Source organism: Ammospiza caudacuta, chromosome 5 (genome assembly GCF_027887145.1).
Source record: "Ammospiza caudacuta isolate bAmmCau1 chromosome 5, bAmmCau1.pri, whole genome shotgun sequence".
In the NCBI taxonomy this organism is placed as follows: Eukaryota; Metazoa; Chordata; class Aves; order Passeriformes; family Passerellidae; genus Ammospiza; species Ammospiza caudacuta.
In genome coordinates this window covers 27,394,706-27,412,530 of record NC_080597.1, presented here as the reverse complement: position 1 = coordinate 27,412,530, position 17,825 = coordinate 27,394,706, and the positions used below count along the sequence as shown (strand labels likewise).

Genomic DNA, 17,825 nt, shown 5'->3' with positions numbered 1-17,825 from the left:
GGTAGGTCTGTAGCTCTGGGGGAAACCTCGGTGCCTGCCATCAAATCTACTAACAAAGAGGCTCTTCTGCTGCTTCCTGCCCTCCCTCCCCTGCCCCTCCATCTGTGTCGTGTGCTTATGCCTGCTGTTTCTGAAGGGATGCTGTGGTAGTGGAGAGGTGCCCTTGCTCTCCTGGACTACCCAGTTTGGCTTCTTGGGGAGTAGAGCCTTACCAGGGGTTGCACAGGAAGGTGCCCCACAAGGAGCAAGGGAGGGCAGTCTGCGCTGGGCCTCTTTGTACCACCTGCTCCTCTGGAAGGGTGTGTTAGAGCAAATGGATGTGTGACTGCCTGTCTGAGTGTGGATGTTCACCAGGCTGGGTTTGATGTTCTGGAGTGAGTTACCTGGTGCTTACATTCTGCAAATGTGTTTCCATGTTGCAAGGCAGCCTGAAGGGCTTGGGGCTCCATAACTGGGGGGACGAGGCTGAAAAGCCCACTCATCCTTATCAGGTGATGCTCAGTGGCATCCACATAGGCTAAAACCTGCATGAGGGCAGCCAACTCTTCCCCCAGCTGCAGCAAGTCCCTCCCATGCACTTCTCTCCCCATGTTCACATGCACCATTGGGAACAAAGACGACTCACAGACAGGACACAAGCATTCCACGAGACCTCTGTGTCCTCCCATGCAGATGCATCCACATCCCTTTCCTCTCCAACCACAGAAACACAGAAAACCTTTGAGGGCAGGCATGTACTGTGTGGTGGCAAAGGAAAGTGGGTGACAAAACCAATATTAATGTGGCTCTTTTGGGCAATGGTATTTCTCACCCTCAGAACGTGGGGCTGACAGAAGAGAAGCAGCCAGGAAGAAGTAAAAGAAGCAATTTGGGGGAGATGAGGGGCAAAGGAAGACAGAAGGTGTCCCCTGGCACAAGCAGGGGGTGGTGAAGGGCTGAACATTATTCAGGTGCTCTCTTCTCATTAGCTCAGCTATTGAGCCAGTGCCAGCATTGGCTTTGCCTGGGAACACACGGCCTGGTGGGAATGGCAACATTTGCTTACTTTTAGGGATCAAGATAAAAATGGAACAGCAGGCAAAGTGTAACTTCAGGTTCCCAGGCAGTGGCTGCTTTGTGCAGCTTTTGCTCACATTTCAGGTCACCAATTTTCTTCCACGTTGATTTCTAGATCAAAAAAATACCAGTTTTAAAACAACTCCCAGCTTGGGAGGACCACACTTTTGTATTCAGAGAAACTCATTATTGTACTAATTTGCACTTTTGACAGAAGAAAAACCCAGGGAATGCCTTTGAATACCAATGGATTACCAGGAGATGTAGACAAGACAGTGTCCTGGGAGCCTGTCTCCCACTGATTTAGCAGTTTTACTCACATTTGCTCTGAGCAAAGTCTTTGATATTTGCACAGTGATCTCTTGGGGCCGTACATCTTGGGAGAGGAGGACAGATTTGGCATAACACCTTCAGAGAGGGTGTGAGGGGAAACAGAAAAACCAGCCTGACCCTGGCATGCTGTGTCACCAGACGCGCCTGATGGAGGCCGAGGAACAGGAGGAAGACTCCAGCTCCCTCTCAAATGACAAATCAGAAACTAACTCACGTCGCTGCCTCCGCTATGTGCCCCTTGGGATAGCCTTTCTTGTGCTGGCTGGAGCTGCTGCAGCAACCTGGTATTTCCTAGGTAAAAATTCACGTTTTTTCTCCCCAGAGGAGGCGGAGGGGGGGTAGTCAAAGCAATGCCCAGCCCAGAGCACATTAGTGCCTCTGGGTGGCCTTTAGACAGTCACACACAGGGGTAACCCCCTCTTTCCTATGTATCACTGAGGTGACCCAGCAGTGTCTTCTCTTGGCAGACTACAGACCATGGCACCTGGAGCCATCCATCCTGCAGTTCTACTGCGGCAGCCTCCAGGTCCTCAACCGCCGCTACTCCCCGGAGCTGGGGCAGGTGGAGTCCAGGGCCTTCTGGGTGGAGTCAGCTAAGCTCCAGAGCATGGTGAGGGCACTTTCCTCAACAGAGCCAGCCCTGAGGCTGCTCACTGAGTCGGATGAGGAAGGGCTCAGGCACCCCCATCCAAGGGCAGGCTTGGGCAGGCTGTACAGCGAGAGGGATGAAAGGTGGGATCAGGCACTGTAACATTGCCCTGTGGTTATGGGACAACGTTCTCGTTGCAGCTGAAGGAACTGATTCGTGCCACAGAGCTGGGTCAGTACTACAACTCCAGCACGGTGTATGCCTTTGGGTGAGTAGCACCTGCAGCATATCTGCTTGCTCCTGTGTGAAAGCTTCCAGAAAATTGTACTCTGGTTTCTCTGAAATCTGCCCACGACAAACTTCTGCAGACCCTGCCATGACCTCCAAGCTAAGCTGGACAGTCAAGGCTCAGAATTGCTCCAGCATAATAGAGCTGGGGGTATTTTGATGCTCCTCTTCATCCCAGGTCATGATGAAAAGCCAAAACTGAGAAATTTTTCAGAGAGTCAAAAGTTCAAGAGAGTAAAAAAAAAAATAATTGGGAAGAGATTAAAAAAAATTTTTCTTGGCATTGTCAATAGAAACCAAGCAGCTGGAAATTAATTTTTCTAATTCAAGAAAGCTATTTTATGGCCTGACTCTAGGCACAGAATGGAGAGGCCAGATTGCAGCATAGAAAAGTTATTCCTGCCAAGAAGCCTGGACCACCTGGGAACAGGATAACAGGGGAATAGGACAGAGGTGGGACTACAGCTTTGCAGGTCATAACAGTAGAACAGGATAGCAGAAAAGATTTCCAGACTGATGGTAATTGGCTTCTGATTTTATTCCTATGGAAAACCACACCCCTAAATTTGTCCTTTACCTAAGGAATATTCCAACTTTGACATAACTCCACTTTCAATTGGGAAAGAAAAGTTTCACTTGCACATCTTCCTCTGGCCTTTTACTGAACAAAGATGTGTTGCAACACCTCCTTGCCCTCCCCCAGCCAATTTTCTCAGTCAGCTGGTTGAACAGAACTTTCCCAGGCACAGTCTCCTGCAGCTTTAGCCTGCCCAGCATTAATGGGTTGAGGTAAGGTATCTGGTCATAAATCATCCACTTGTCACCACTGGGAGAAGAGACAGTGAAGTCTTGAGCTTCTCTTTTCAACCCCTGATCAGTAGTAGCCAAAGGTCATATCTTCCTGAAATGAGACTACTCATTAGACTAGTCTTGATTAATTATCGTAATAATTTGAGCTCATATGGTCATCAGTAAAGCCAGATGGCGTGGAACGGCTTCTTCCCACAAAGCACTGACTCACACCATGGATATTGCAGCTCTCCTGCCCCACTCAGAGAGGTTCCTCTGGGTCACAGCAGCAGAGTTGGAAAATCTACACAGATATGTCTGATTTATGGAGAAATAGTGGGGAGGGTAATTCTCCAGGGTTTGTCTCTCCAGTAATTCTGGAGATGATGAGCAAGACTATTTTACATGCTATTTCTCTGTTAGGGAGGGAGCTCTGACCTTCTTCTTCTGGTTCACCCTCCAAATCCCTGAGAGTCAGCAGAAGGAGGCAACTGCTGAGAGGGTAAACACAGTGCTCCACCAAGAGCTCTCCACCAGCTTCAACAGCTCAGGCAGCCTGTCCTACCAGACGGAGTACAAGCTCAACCCAGACTCTCTGGTTCTCCTGGGTAAGTACCAGCTGCTCAGCTGTGGCCTGAGCAGTCAGGAATGCTCCACGATGCAGAAGGTTAGGAGAAAAGGCCAGGAGTCTATTGAAGGAGACAGAGGAAACCTGAAGAGGATGAGGGAAATAGTAAGGATCAGGAGATACAATGTTAGGCATTTTTTCCTGATAAAGAAGAACTGAAGTTTGATTTAAAAAAAAAATCCTTCCTTTGAAAGATTGAAATTATTGGAGATACACCTGACCACAATCAGATAGGTGATTCTTTTTTCACCCGTCAGCTTTGGTTTCTGTAGAGCAAGGTCTTAGACAGGTCATGACTTTGATCAGCTCAACTTGAAAATACCAAGCACTTAGGTTTGCTACTTTCCTTTGGGAGATTATTCCAGACTGTTTGATAGAGAGAACAAAAGCAACATATCTGAGTCACCACTAAGTCTTCCTCTGAGACAAAGCATCATTGTCATTTCAGTTCCTGACATATGATTTTAAGGATTATTTATTGTTGCTCACAGTGAAGGTCACAGCCTGTTTAAAAAGCCATCCATGCAAAACTGCTCCAGAGCAGTTGTTAGGTAAGGGGCCAAGGATATATATGTAATCAATGCATACAAGTCCAATGGAATTTATATCTGATCGATGTAATGAGGCTTAACTTGCCAGCCTTGTCTGATCCCTCTTACAGAGTACCAAATCTCACAGGTTTTAAAATACACTGTGTTTCTTCTCCTCTTGGGACTCCTATTTCCAAGTTTCTTCTTCCTATGAGATGTTCAATCTCCAAGTTTTTTGTTTTGGGTTTTTTCCCCCCAGGCATGGCATCTTGCATTATTCTAAGATGAAGTTTCTTTTGTTATATCCTACCCATACTTTCTTTAACTCTTACCCCCACATCCCAATTGTTTTGTGGGTCATTTTTTGGTGCCAGTAAAGAAAATTCAATTTTCCCTAAATGATTTTCGCTCCCTCATCCAGACCATCATTTTAAGGTCTTAGGCAGAAGATGCATTAGCATCTCATGAAGACATGTCCTCCCACAGTTACCATTAGCTCCTTACTTCTAGTTATGATTTGTTTCCAGCATACCAGATCCTATGCTCAGCCAACATAAATGAACTTTCTTTACAAAGATATCACAAGGAAATATGCTAAATCCTTCCAAGTCAGCCCATCTAGCATTTTCCTTTTATTTGTTCACTTCAAAATGCAACCCATAAACAAATAAAAATGATGGTGCCATAATTTTAGCTGTTCCCGGTTCCCTCTTATTTGCTCTGCATCTGTTTCACTGTTTTATTCATTTCACCAGACCACACTTCTTTCTATTTTTGACTTAACACACCAGTTGTAGTTTATCTAGCTCCTTCTGCTTTCCCTAGTCCTATCCCCCTCCAGTCAGAAGCACAGTCTGATAACTGAGACAAAAGCCAAAAATTTCTTATGCTGTTGAGCCAGGGTGGCCTCCAGCCAGTGACTTCACCTCTGGTGTCATTTGCCCAGTACAGAGTGGAGAAACAGCCAGCCAAGAGCAGTCATTAGCACTTCATTGCTTTCGGGCAGACTCTTGCTGCCTGCTCAGCTCTAAACTCTGCCGTGAGACTTTGCAGAGCTGCAAACCATTGACTACTGCAGGAACCTCTCCACCATCTCCAGTGCTTTGTTTTTACTAACAGCCACACTCAGTGGCTACCTTGCAGTACACTACCTTCCCCCCTTCCCCAAAAATCGTTCAGGAAGGACTTGCTGTTCTCTACAGGAACTCGATTTAATTACCTTCAGATATAGGAGTACTTACTACCAGCTCTGCACAGACTATTCCCTACAGCACATGAGCTTGCCTAGGAGCCTGCCTTATGCCTGCAGCATCCTATTTTCCACAGCTGTTTTGCTATGACAAAACCCCACGGATTTGCTTGGAAGCTACAAATAACCAAAGCCCTGACCTAGGCAAACCCCCAACAACAATCCTCATACCCAGCTGACCTCACGGTGCCTTTTATTTTGGCAATTACTCCCAGTAGCACCTGATCTCTGGCTGATTCCAGTTCAGCTGGGAGGCTGGAGAAAAGCCCATCTCTCTTAAATCATCCCTGTGACTGATTTGCAGAGGTTTGTAGCCCCGATGGTCACTTTCTCTGCAACTCCTTTCTCCAAAGGTGGACTCTGCAAGGATGTTGAGTAACTCATTGCACAGTGGTCATCAAAAGGGAACTCCTCTCCACCCTCAATGACTCCCATATTTTTGATTGGGCATTCTTTCAAGTGGGAGAGCAGATGGAGAAGGCTCTGGGAAGTGGGGCTGTGCCCTGTGATGTGGCTGGCAGGGAAGGGGAATGACCAGCCCTTGTGGGAAGGGGAAGAGGTCCTGGAAGAGCCCACTAAAATGGGTAAGGAAAAAGGCAGAGAAGTCCCTGGTGGGCTGGAAAGCAGGAATTAGGGCTATTGGATTTGGGTCAAGGGCAGAGAAATTTCCCAGAAAGATGGGCTGGGGAAGGCAGGTCTGAAACAAGACCCTGAAAGCAGACACAAAGGTACCTGGAGGATGCCCCATGCTGAAGCTGTAAGTGAGCTAGTTGCAGAAGGAAGGAAAGGAGTCCTCACCTACCATACAAGGTGATCAGATTATCTTTTTTTATCCAGTTTATATTTTTGTTTATCTTCCTTTATGTATTTTCTTTCTAACAGAATCCAGTATGAAAGACATAGTAGTGCTGCAATCCACTCTGGGTAGGCTACCTTCTCCTTTCCTTTTGAGTTCATGACTTTAAGGGAGGGATTTTCACTGGGGACAGAAAGCTTGTTGGCCTCCTGGAATTGTAAATCCTGGGGAGGGGAGAGTAGCAGCAAGGGAGCATCAGTGCTGCTGCTTGGCCAGATCCAAACTACATGACTGCTACGTACTGGATGGCTCTGGGTAGAGATGCCAGCTGCCAGGGGCAATGCAGCCACCTCAGACTTGTCCTGGTCCTAATGAGAACTGTGAAATAGCAGGGTATACTGGCACCACGGTGCTGATTCCAGGCCCCATGCAATGCTGCTGTTGGGGTGGGGGTTTCCTGCGTGGTTTTGCATTGGATGTGCCTCATTTAGGAGTCTGTTGTCTTGGCAATGTTTGAAGATGCTTTTAGTTTTCTCTGGCAGTGTTGTAAGTTCTCTGTCTGGCAGCTTGCATTAGATATGCTATTAGAAGCTCACCTTTAAGCTGATATTTACTCAAAAATCCTGGTGTGAAAGTCTTCTGAAACCTGGAATTCAGATGAGGGAGATCTAAAGCCAGGAAGAATATGGGGCTGAGAGGAGAAAGAGGTGAAAAAGTAAATAAAGCCAGTGGAAGATAACTGTGCTGTGCTGATATTTAAAGCCTGAGGTAGTGTTAGGTTAACCAAGGAAGGGGGGACAGTTCTTAGAGAAACTGGGGCAATGGTACAAAAGGATAAGTGCCACCACAACATACGTAAAAGTAAACCGAGATCACTGGGATGAGTCAGCCTTACCCTAAAAAAGGGCTTACACTGATATACCAAGTGACAATCCCATATCTCTATTTCTCATACAACCACATCTATTTCAGGTTGCTACAGGTACACCTATGTCCAGGAGGATGATGTCCTAAGGCTGGAGGGCCCTGATTACCTGGCCTCCAGTTGTCTTTGGCACCTCCATGGCCTCAAGGGCTACATGATCAAGCTGCGGCTGGAGTGGACCCTGCCTGACTGCAGGGACCGCCTGGCCATGTACGACGCAGCCGGGCCCCTGGAGAAACACCTCATCACCTCGTAGGTGGCTCCTGAGCAGGGAGAACATGCTGGGGGGGACAGGCAGGATGGCACGACACACCACAGCAGGGGAAGGTGTCAGACAACATCAAAGGAGGTTCTCCTTGATGTACAACCTGTCTGTTATTGCTCAGCTCACTGATGTGGGATATGTCTTAAAACCATGCTGCAGGAGCTGCTGCTGTTGGCCCTTTGTTTGGCTCAGATGGCACCTTACAACTGCTCTGTGTGGATCACACCGATATCCATTGCCTCTCTTTCTCATTCTTCTCTTTCATTTGTTTACTGCTTGCTTCACTCCCATCCTTTGATCTCTTTCCCTGAGGATCTACGGCTGCAGCCGGCAGGAGCCCATAGTTGAAGTCCTTTCATCTGGCCCTGTCATGTCTGTTGTGTGGAAGAAAGCCATGTACAGCTACTATGACCCCTTCATCCTCTCAGCACAGGCGGTGCCCCTCGAAGGTGAGGAGGGCTGGAGGAGAGTGGCTATAGTTACAGGGTAAAAATTGGTTTTCTCCTACAGTATCACAGCTCCTAGAGGTCCTGCATCCCTGTTAGGGGCAGAATTCATTCTGGATTGCAGGGGTAGTCAGTAAAAGGCAGGTTACATGGCCTCCCTGGGCTGAGGCTGAGCTGACAGAGAGCAGGGCTTTGAATGTCTGTATTTACAGCTTGTGAAGTGAACATAACTCTGCGGGAGAGCCTGGAGCTGCAGGGGAAGATCGGCACCCCACACTACCCCAGCTACTACTCGCCCAACACGCAGTGCACCTGGCACATGATGGTAAGAGCCAGCTCCCACAAGAGCATCCACCCTGTCCCCAAAACCAGGGCAGCACTCTGCACATTGTGGGGGTACAGCCAGGCTCTCAGTCAGATCATCATGAGAAGCAAGAAGAGGGTGACAGCCTGCCCAGCCTCCACATAAGGTGTGTTTCTGAAGGGGAAGAAGTCTAATATTGCATGCCAGCACAGAGATGCTGTAGCTGAGGAGGAATCTGAAATCTCATCTCCGGAGGGGTTCTTCAAAACAGAACTAGATTGATAGGAATTGATAAGAATTGCCAGGCTTTGATACCAGCAGCAGAGCCACCCTGGGCTGTGGCATGGCTCCAGTTTAGAGGGTGCTTCTTTCTGACTGCAGTGTGGTCAGAGACACCTGGCCTTCCCATTTACTCTGCTCATGTCTGACTTACGGAGTGTGCTGTAACACTCCCAGGGGCCATCTGCCCTCTGCCCCTGCTCTGCACCCCCTTGTCTGCAGGTCCCATCCCTCGACTATGGGGTCACCCTCTGGTTCGACGCCTACGCGCTCAGCAGACAGAAGCACGACCTGCCCTGTACCCAAGGCCAGTGGATCATTCAGAACAGAAGGTGTGTGGTGGGGTCCTGGTTTCTGTTTCTCACTTCTTATCTGGGATAAAACAGGGATTAAACCTCTGCAGGTTCCCTGCTCACTTCAGCCACCATATGTGAGGAAGAAGGGCCATGCACTGAGCTGCACTCAGTGACCACTCTTTGTGCTAGTGCCTCCTGCTTTTCTGCTAATCTTGTTCACTCTCTCCCCAGTGAACACATTTCTCACAGATTTGCTTCAAGCTACCAACCTGCTTTCTCTGTCTTGCTGTTCGCATCAGGCTTCTTAGTTTTCTCCTGTGTGTGTAACCTTGGTGTCCTCCCACGTCTCCTGTGTTTGCAAATCTGCCTGTCACCACCTCTGCAATATTATCTGTGTGTGCCATTGCCTTGCAGCCACCTCCGTACAGATCTTCCCCTTAGCTCCATATCCTCCTGCTTTGACTGCAGCCATTTCCCTGCAGGACTTCCCACAAATAGCATCCATGTGTAGCTGGGGCCACTGCTCACCACTGCCCAGGTGAAAAGGATGGAGACCTGTTGTGCTCCCATCTCCTCAAAGCTGGCTCTGAGACAGATGGACCTATAGCTCTTGGTTTTCCTCCCACTTATTGCAAAATTGCCTGTTTCCCTCCAAAACCTCCCCCAATCCACCTCATTAGTGCCTTCTCAATGGTTCCTGTAGGGCTAACTTCTCTTCCTAGGAAGGATCTGATCTAGAAGTTATGTTACCCTGGCTTAGGATTTCCACTTTTCCTCTCCCTGCCTCCCTCTCTTAAACTGTCAGTGCCACAGTTTCTACAACATGGCTTCTTCAGGAAGATCATGAAGGCGAATCTTCTTACGCTATAAGAACTGAACTGCTTTGTATGGCCTAATCTCTGTGCTTTCCAGAAAGCAGGAAAAGTCCAAAGACAGGAGGGTCCATCTGGACTCTGTATCTCATGCATACTGAAAGCACTTTGTATTTCTGGTTTGCCCGCAGCACCCAGTCTGTGTGACCCCTTCCCACCCCAGCCCCACCCAGCCCCCTTGCCCTGCTTTGTCCCTGCCTCCCTGTCCAACCCACCTTGCCTGTGTTTGCCCCTCAGGTTGTGTGGCCTGCGGACCCTGCAAGCCTACGCTGAGCGGATCCCAGTCACATCTTCTGCTGACATCGCCATCACCTTCACCTCGCAGATCTCTTTAACTGGCCCTGGCGTACAGGCAGCTTACAGCCTGTACAAGCAATCTGATCGTAAGCTTGGCTTCTTCCCTGCTCCTTTCTGGGGGCCCAGCAGCCCCTCTGCACTTGGCTTGTCCTGGGAGAAAAAACAAGGCACAGGTCAGGAGCCCTAGGTACCATCCACCCTTCGGAAGATGCTCACAAATCAGTGATCCCCCCAAAAGAAGGGGCAATTATGTGCAAAGCTGTTTCTGCACATGCGGCCCTGCGTCTTGTGGCCAGAGCATCCATGCAACAAAACCCAAGGTCACAAAATTGCCTAAAATCTTACCCTCAAGTCAACATCACAGACTGGCCTTGGGAATTCAATGAGAAAGCAACTCTGCTTGAAGCAACATTTGTTTTGATTACAAGATCTCTTAGAGAGAGCTGTTTCCTGCTCACCTTGGAATCCATGCAAACAAGAGACAAATAAAACCGCACACAAATACACACATATGCAAATGCCACCCACAGTCTGTCTTTCCAAGGTTTCACCATCTCCCTCCTAAAGGGTGCCAGTAATGCACACCAGCCCCTGAATATGTGTACCTGTCAACGTGTCTAACAACAACCTCTTCAAGGTCCCACGTAAGTTTTGATAGCAACTCCAAAGAGCCTGTTTCAGCTTTCCTGTGGCATTCAGAAGACATGAAACAGCCGTGATCCTGACGTATGGTGTGCCAGACAGACGGCTGTCCTGGATATTGCCCATTGGTACCGTGCAAAACAGTGAAAGCCTTCTTTCCCCTGGTGCATATCCTGGCTCCATATGTCCCTGTTAAGAGCAGATGACATGGCAGATTTTGGGGAGTACAGTACACTGCAGCAGCACTCTTGTGGTCAGGAGAGTGTGCAGTTCAAGCCATGGTGCTCTGCTGCCAGGAGGTTTCCAGTCACTGGGGACTAATTACTCTCTTTTGGTTTCACAGCCTGTCCTGGGGAGTTTCTGTGTTTGGTGAACGGTTTGTGTGTCCCAGCCTGTGACGGGATCAAAGATTGCCCCAATGGGCTGGATGAGAGAAACTGTGGTGAGTGATTTCTTCTCCCTGCTAGTCTCTGGTCTCAGCAAGACACAGCCCCTTGCTCCTCTGAAGGCAGGGAGGAGATTTGGGTGGCCAAGGCACAGCCTTGTACCTCAACTTTAGGAACTTAAACCTCTGTGCCCTTGGAAGTCTCATCCCACTGCTATATGGCTTTAGCCTGCTCTGGAAAGAGCAGTAATGCTTCTGGCTCCTGTCACAGTACAGCCTTCCTGAGAGAGTCCCCTAGGAGCAAGAGCACCAAGAGTTCCAGGCAGCCTGAAAAAAGCCCCCTGCCTAAGCTGTCCCCCACCTTGTCCTGCTTTCCTCCCACCCAGGGTCTACAACCAACCTCAGCCTTGGCCTAGAGCCTCCTCTGCTGTCACACCCCTCAGCATCCCCCTCCCTGCTCTCACCTCCCCTAGCCCACCTGCTGCCCTTCTTTCTCTGCTTTCCCCCCCAGCCATTTGTGACACTTCATCTGTACAGATCCTCACTCATATATTTTGCCCGAGTTTGGGAGCATCAAAGTCCTTGATCAGCCTCAATCAGTTCTTCATGCCAAAAGCAGTTAGTGCTGATTCAGGCTCCACTCTTAGCATCTCAGAACTCCTGCAGAGCCCCATTCTCATAGGAACAGCAATTCAGGCTTAGACATGGCACCTAATTCATCTATTCTCTCACCTCTGGTGGGATGGGAGTCTCATCATGTTGCTGCCATCACTAACTTTTGATTAGTTGTTTCCTGTAGATGTTTCTTTCACAGATAAAGAGCCCTGAACCACTGGAGAGAGTGGCCAGTTTTGAAAGATTCAGAGGAAGCTGCAGGAAAAGTCTAAAGTCAAAGGAAGGAAAAATCTTTCTAAAGAAGCTTTAATTCAGTGCTAGAAATGTGAGAGCTCACATAGGATTGCCAAAGTTGGGTTTTGTATTTTCTGCAGTGTTGCTGACAATGTGCTTTGTCCCATCATCCAGCTGTCTGACATCAGGGTTTGCATGCTTCCCTCCTGTAGACATGGATACATTTGCATCCTTATGAATGTCTAATCTTTTCTTGAATCCCGGTATCTCCTTGGCCCCAGGGATATCGTGTCATTCAGTTCCACAGGTTGGCACACACCAAGACTGACAGAAACCCCACACTCTGTGTTTTCCAATATTATTTATATTTGAAAAAGAAAATAGGAACATTATTATTTCCTTCCATTCTTATACTCTTGCCACTACTGCATCTCTGATTATTCACTCTATGTTGGTATGGAACAATCTCTGTCTTTAAAATCAAAGTTCAAGTTGCCTCAGACCTTTATGTACCTTTAGTCATCTAGAAGCTTCATGCTAATAATGAAAAAAATATAGTCATTTCAGTAAGAAAATGGTACACACAAACAGAACAAGTTCCTGCTATGGAAATCTGTGGACAGAAGTCAAATTCTGTGGTGGGCAGGCAGCTTAGACCCATCTCCATCCTCCAGTGTCCACCAGAGCTCATGGACATTGTGGAATCCTGTGTTGTTCAGGACTCAGCTGCAAGGGGAAGTGCTGGTTTGTGTGGAACAGTGACCCATGAGCTGGGGTTGACAGCAAGGCAGGAGGAACAGTGACCTCACCAGACAGGATGCAGTCCTACAAAACCCTAACAAGGCAAGCAGACCAGGACTGGTGGTGGTAACTGAAGAGTCCATGGACCTCAAGACAAGTACTTAGTGCTGAGGTGGGTCTGATGCCAAGACAAGAAAAGTTAAGTCAGCAACAGTGAAGTGTAAGACAGGGTGCAGGCATAGCTAGAATGCAGATCAGGCAAAAGCTACACATCTGCACTAAACCAGAGCTGGTCTCAAGCACAGCTTATGAGGTGGGGGTAGAGGCTGCAGAGACTGCAGGACTTATGACCCTGACCTCACACCTTGTCTGCCTGATTCCCACATGCTTCCCTCCTGTGCAGTGTGCCCTGCAAAGTTCCAGTGCCATGAAGACAGCACTTGCATCGAGTTCAGCAGGGTCTGCAACCAGCAGCTGGACTGTGTCAACGGGAGTGATGAGGAGCACTGCAGTGGAGGTAGGGACGGGACAGTACTGGGATGACAAATGCCCACCCCATGTTCAAACCAAGGCTGTCTGTAGAGTACTTCCCACATGTGACATAAGGGCACCATCAGGGAGTGAGCTCGCCCAGCCTCCTCACAATGTTTGTGAGCCGTTTGCTTGTTCAGGAAATTCCCTGTCATCGTCTATGGAGTTCCCCCAAGCTCTTCTGCTGCCCTTTCTTCTCATTTAAAGGACTTCAGGCTGTATCTACAACCAGCTGCCCTCTCTCAGTCTTGGCTTCCCTTCCTTTTTGCAGGGGTCCCCTGCAGTCCTTTCACCTACCGCTGTGAAGATGGGACCTGTGTGAAGAAACCCAACCCGTTGTGTGACACCACTGCAGACTGCAAGGACCTGTCTGATGAGAATCACTGTGGTGAGGAAATGATCAGCCACACATCAGCCAGGCAGGTTCAGGACGACACATAGCTGCAAGTTGCCCCATTTTCTCCCACCACCCAGAAGAAGCAGCCACCCTCCCTTGTTCCACCACCTTCTCCCCACCTCAGTCCCACAGTACCAGTGTCCCTGCTCCACCCTGCCGCGGCAGGGACAGCAGCAACAAGCCAGCTCTGTGCTGAGTGTGAGCAAGCTCTTGCTCTTTGGACAGCTGCTCCCTGCCTCCTTCAGGCAGAGGCATCAGGCCAGACAGACATGCCTGACAGGCCAGATTCAACCTACAGGCTGCCCGTTTGACCACTCTGTCAGCTAATATGTCATTGTTCAAGGCTCCAGCATGTCTGCATGGCCACTGGCAGGGAGAGAGTTAATGTTTTGATTTCCCTACTTGTTTTTTGTTTTTTTTTTCTGGAGCCTCAGTAGGCAGAGAAGGAGAATGACAGGGAGGGTTTCCTGACAGCACAGCAGTTAGCACAGTCAGCATGCTGCCCCAAAGGCATCCCCAGGCTGCAGCTGGAGATGGGGAATGCTGGGAGGGAGTGCTCACTAGACCTGTCCTGTGCAGTACATAAAGCATGTGCTGGCTGGGTAAGACAAGCAATTAGAGGTCAAACTCTTCAGTCAACTAAGTAGGAATGGAAGGGCAGGCACAGTGTTTCATGTTCCCTTCCTTCCCTGAAGTACCTGCTGTGTCTCCTCCTCAGACTGTGGGATGCAAGCCCCTCTCAGCAGGATTGTGGGTGGTATGAATTCTGTGGAAGGGGAATGGCCGTGGCAGGCCAGCCTGCAAGTTCGGGGCCAGCACATTTGTGGGGGAACACTCATTGCTGACCGCTGGGTGGTCTCAGCCGCGCACTGCTTCCAGGATGAGAGGTAATCGGAGAGGGGAGGTGCTGGTAGAAAGATTTGCATTGCTTTCCTTGTCATGTGTGATGGGAGGCTCTTATGACTGATGAAAATGTCATGGGGCAGCTGCACTCCTCCTCTGGCACCTCAGCCATGCTTCTCCATGGCTTGGAAGCGAAGAAAGGGGTATGGATATGTGCAGTATTTTCTGGTGGTGTGTGCAGAGGAAAAGGGGCAATGCTGAGATTCACAGAGCAGCTCCCAGGGGGCAGTGATAGAGGAAGATGCTGCACAGCTCCACCTTTGTTTTGGCTCTGTGTTGTCCCCACGCTGTCACAGCGATGGAGATGTCAGCATGTGCTAGGATGGGGATAGCATTACCTGCAAAGTGTGCCCTTTAGGTCCCACGCTCCTCTGCTGCATCCTACAGGCTGGCCTCCCCCTCCATCTGGACCGTTTACTTGGGTAAATACTTGCAAAATGCCACCGGCCACACAGAGGTGTCCTTCAAGGTTATCCATCTCTTTCTTCACCCTTATTATGAGGAGGACAGCCATGATTATGATGTGGCCCTGCTCCAGCTGGATCATCCTGTGATCATCTCACCCTTAATCCAGCCCATCTGCTTGCCTGCTCCATCTCACATCTTTGAGCCTGGCCTTCTTTGCTGGATCACTGGCTGGGGAGCCCTCAAGGAAGGAGGTAGGTTCAAGGTCTCTTGGTGGCCTACTGCAGCAGTGCTGAGGCAGAAACATAGGTTCAGATGTGTCATAGGCACAACAGGCTTCTGTTCATCCCAAAACATTGTGCCTCCTTCACTCCTGATTTTGGTAATAGGTTGACCACAGTTACCTGCTGAGTGCCCTGAAACCTCATGTGGAGAGGCAGGCATGGCAGTCTGGTAATCTGTATGGGAACAGTGTGTGTTTCCTCATTCAAAGACTAGAATAGCCAAGACTAGAACAGCCCTTCAGGTCAATTTACTGCCTTCACCCACTTACAGACTTGTTCCAGCAGCTTCCCAATTGGAAACACTCAGGAGACTATACAGACCTGAACACTCCTGGTTTGTACTCTTAAACAGAAGAGCTTAACATCCCTTTCAGTGAGAAACAAATCCAAGACTCTGACAACCCAGAGGTTTCCCCAAAGCAGAATACCCCTTGTCCCAAAAGCTGAAGTACCCACAACCTATGCTTGTAGGAAAACGAATGAAGGGGAATTTTATGCCTTCCACACAGAAAAAAAGTGCTCTGCTCAAAGTCAGAGACTGTGATGCCAGTGGAGAGCAGAACAGAAATTCCAATGGCAGGTTTCAGCATGCAGTGAGGTGGCCATGGTCTAGAGGAAGTTCCACCATAGCTCACCTGTGCTAATTTTGCTGCTCTACTTTTCAGGGCATACCAGCAATGTTCTGCAGAAGGTGGACGTGCAGCTCATCCAGCAGAACATCTGCAGTGAGGCTTATCACTACATGATTACTCCCAGGATGCTGTGTGCTGGGTATTATCAGGGCAAGAAGGATGCTTGCCAGGTGACAGAGAAGTTGTGGGATCAGGGTTGACTACCAGAGGTGGGATGTGTCCCATGTCTCACAACTGCAATGCACAGCCTGAAATGAGGGGGAAAAGACCATATAAGGTCATTCTCCCAACACTTCCTCTGATCTAAACAGTCAACAACAGCTCTCATGACCACTTCTGCCCAGCATCCTTGCCTTAGGATCCAAATACAGTTAAATTACCCTTTTCTCATTTCAGCCCATTCACCACTCTACCTCCCACTTTCAAGTCAGGTGACTACATCAGTCTCTTACACCCTCAGCCTCTTTAACACCTGTCATACACAATAACCTATGTGCTCCTTCATTACTATTAACCTCAAGGAATTCCTCTCTGCCACCCCTCATGGAATCCAGTTAAATTCCAACAATCATCCTTGCCTGCCACATACTTGGAAATGCCATGTGGGCCAGGAGGAATCAGTAGAGCAATCAGCTTTTTGGGACCTGGCTGAGGGGGAGAAATTTGCATGATGAAGGAATAACTGCATCAGATGTTTGCACTGGAGACTGTGTTTGACATCTGCCTAAAAGTACAAGGAATGTTACAGATGTCCCAGGCATGAGTTGAGGGGAAACAGGGATCTGTACACAGAGGGGCTCAAAGACAACATAATCAGGCAGCAGCAGAAGCTGGTGGATCACCACCACTTGATTTTACTTTTCTTTTTTCTAGGGTGATTCTGGAGGTCCACTGGCCTGCAAAGAACCCAGTGGCAGATGGTTTCTGGCTGGTTTGGTCAGCTGGGGAATGGGATGTGCACGTGCAAATCACTATGGAGTTTACACCAGGATCACTCAAGTGCTGGGCTGGATGAAACAAACCATGAGCTGAGAAAAGTGCAACTCTGTCTTCTCCCCATCACACCTACACTCACATGGCACTCATTCCTAATCTTGCTCACTTGCCTCCCAAAGAAAGAGAGTGTGGGATGTTGTCAGACCCAGGATGCTCCTCTGAACTAGGTAAAAAAAGGCTGCTGCAGGGATTGTGGAGAAAAGCAGGCAGACCCTCTTCTCCCTTGGTGCTTCCCAGGGAGCATCCCAAGGGGTTTTTAGGCCATCCATCCAAAAGCAGGGAGAAGGGAGGCAGGTGAGGGAGTCTGGGGCAATGACACACAGCAATAGGCCCAAGCTGATGGTTTCTGAGAAGAGGAATAAGGGGAGTTGAACTTTCCATGAACCATGTGATTCAGCCAGTCTTATGCTGGAACATTTGCTGAAAGAAAATGTGACTGATGTAGTTAGAGATTCCAGTAACTGTGAAATCAATCTGCCTCCCTCTTCCTTCCTGCTGCTTATCCTTCATCCCCCTTCCCCTCCCATCACTCCTCCTCTTCCATCTCCCTAATTGCTTCTTTTCTTAGCTGGCGTGTGCTGCTCAGTGTGCTGTTCAGCTCAGCCAGCCAACTCTTCACGTCTCACTGACTCCCAGGCATGAGCCCAGCATCGCGCCCCCGAGCACGTGTCCTGCCTCCCTGCTGGAGCAGCACCCAGCCTCCACTGCTGCACCTCCCCCAGTAAAAATGCTGGAGCAGACTCCCATCCCTTCCCTCAGCCCTTCTAAATACCTTTAACATCAGGGCATCTCAACCTCTCCCATCTCCTATCTCAGGTAATGCAGGAGATGAAGGAGAAGGTTTCAGGGCACAGGGCTTAAACTGCAACTGCTGCAGGTTTGGTTTTTTAACTAAAGATACACGTGTGTGTATGTGTGTGTGTGTGTGTGTATGTGTACATAATTGGCCACTCTCTGGAATTATAAATAAAATTAATTTGAGGATTTTTTTGGCTCTAGTTTGCCTCACTCTGCTAAAAATTATCTTGAGGTTTGTACATTTTTGACCAAACTCCAGTCCTGGCACTGGCAACTGGCAAAAGGTTCCACACCCCTGCCCACTGCCCCCCATGAGATGT

At 48.9% G+C, this 17,825-nt stretch overlaps 1 protein-coding gene across 1 annotated transcript; it reads left to right on the top strand.

The window, feature by feature from the left end:
- The first annotated feature begins 1,536 nt into the window (after nt 1-1,536).
- TMPRSS6 (transmembrane serine protease 6) lies at nt 1,537-17,561 on the top strand. The gene is made up of 17 exons (XM_058805644.1): nt 1,537-1,684; nt 1,857-1,999; nt 2,179-2,246; nt 3,479-3,663; nt 6,345-6,386; nt 7,231-7,435; nt 7,761-7,897; nt 8,107-8,219; nt 8,700-8,809; nt 9,883-10,028; nt 10,928-11,026; nt 12,963-13,076; nt 13,362-13,478; nt 14,206-14,374; nt 14,778-15,049; nt 15,745-15,881; nt 16,585-17,561. Exons 1-17 carry the CDS (start codon nt 1,537-1,539, stop codon nt 16,741-16,743), a joined length of 2,364 nt encoding a protein of 787 aa, XP_058661627.1. The 3' UTR covers nt 16,744-17,561.
- The last annotated feature ends 264 nt before the right edge of the window (nt 17,562-17,825 follow it).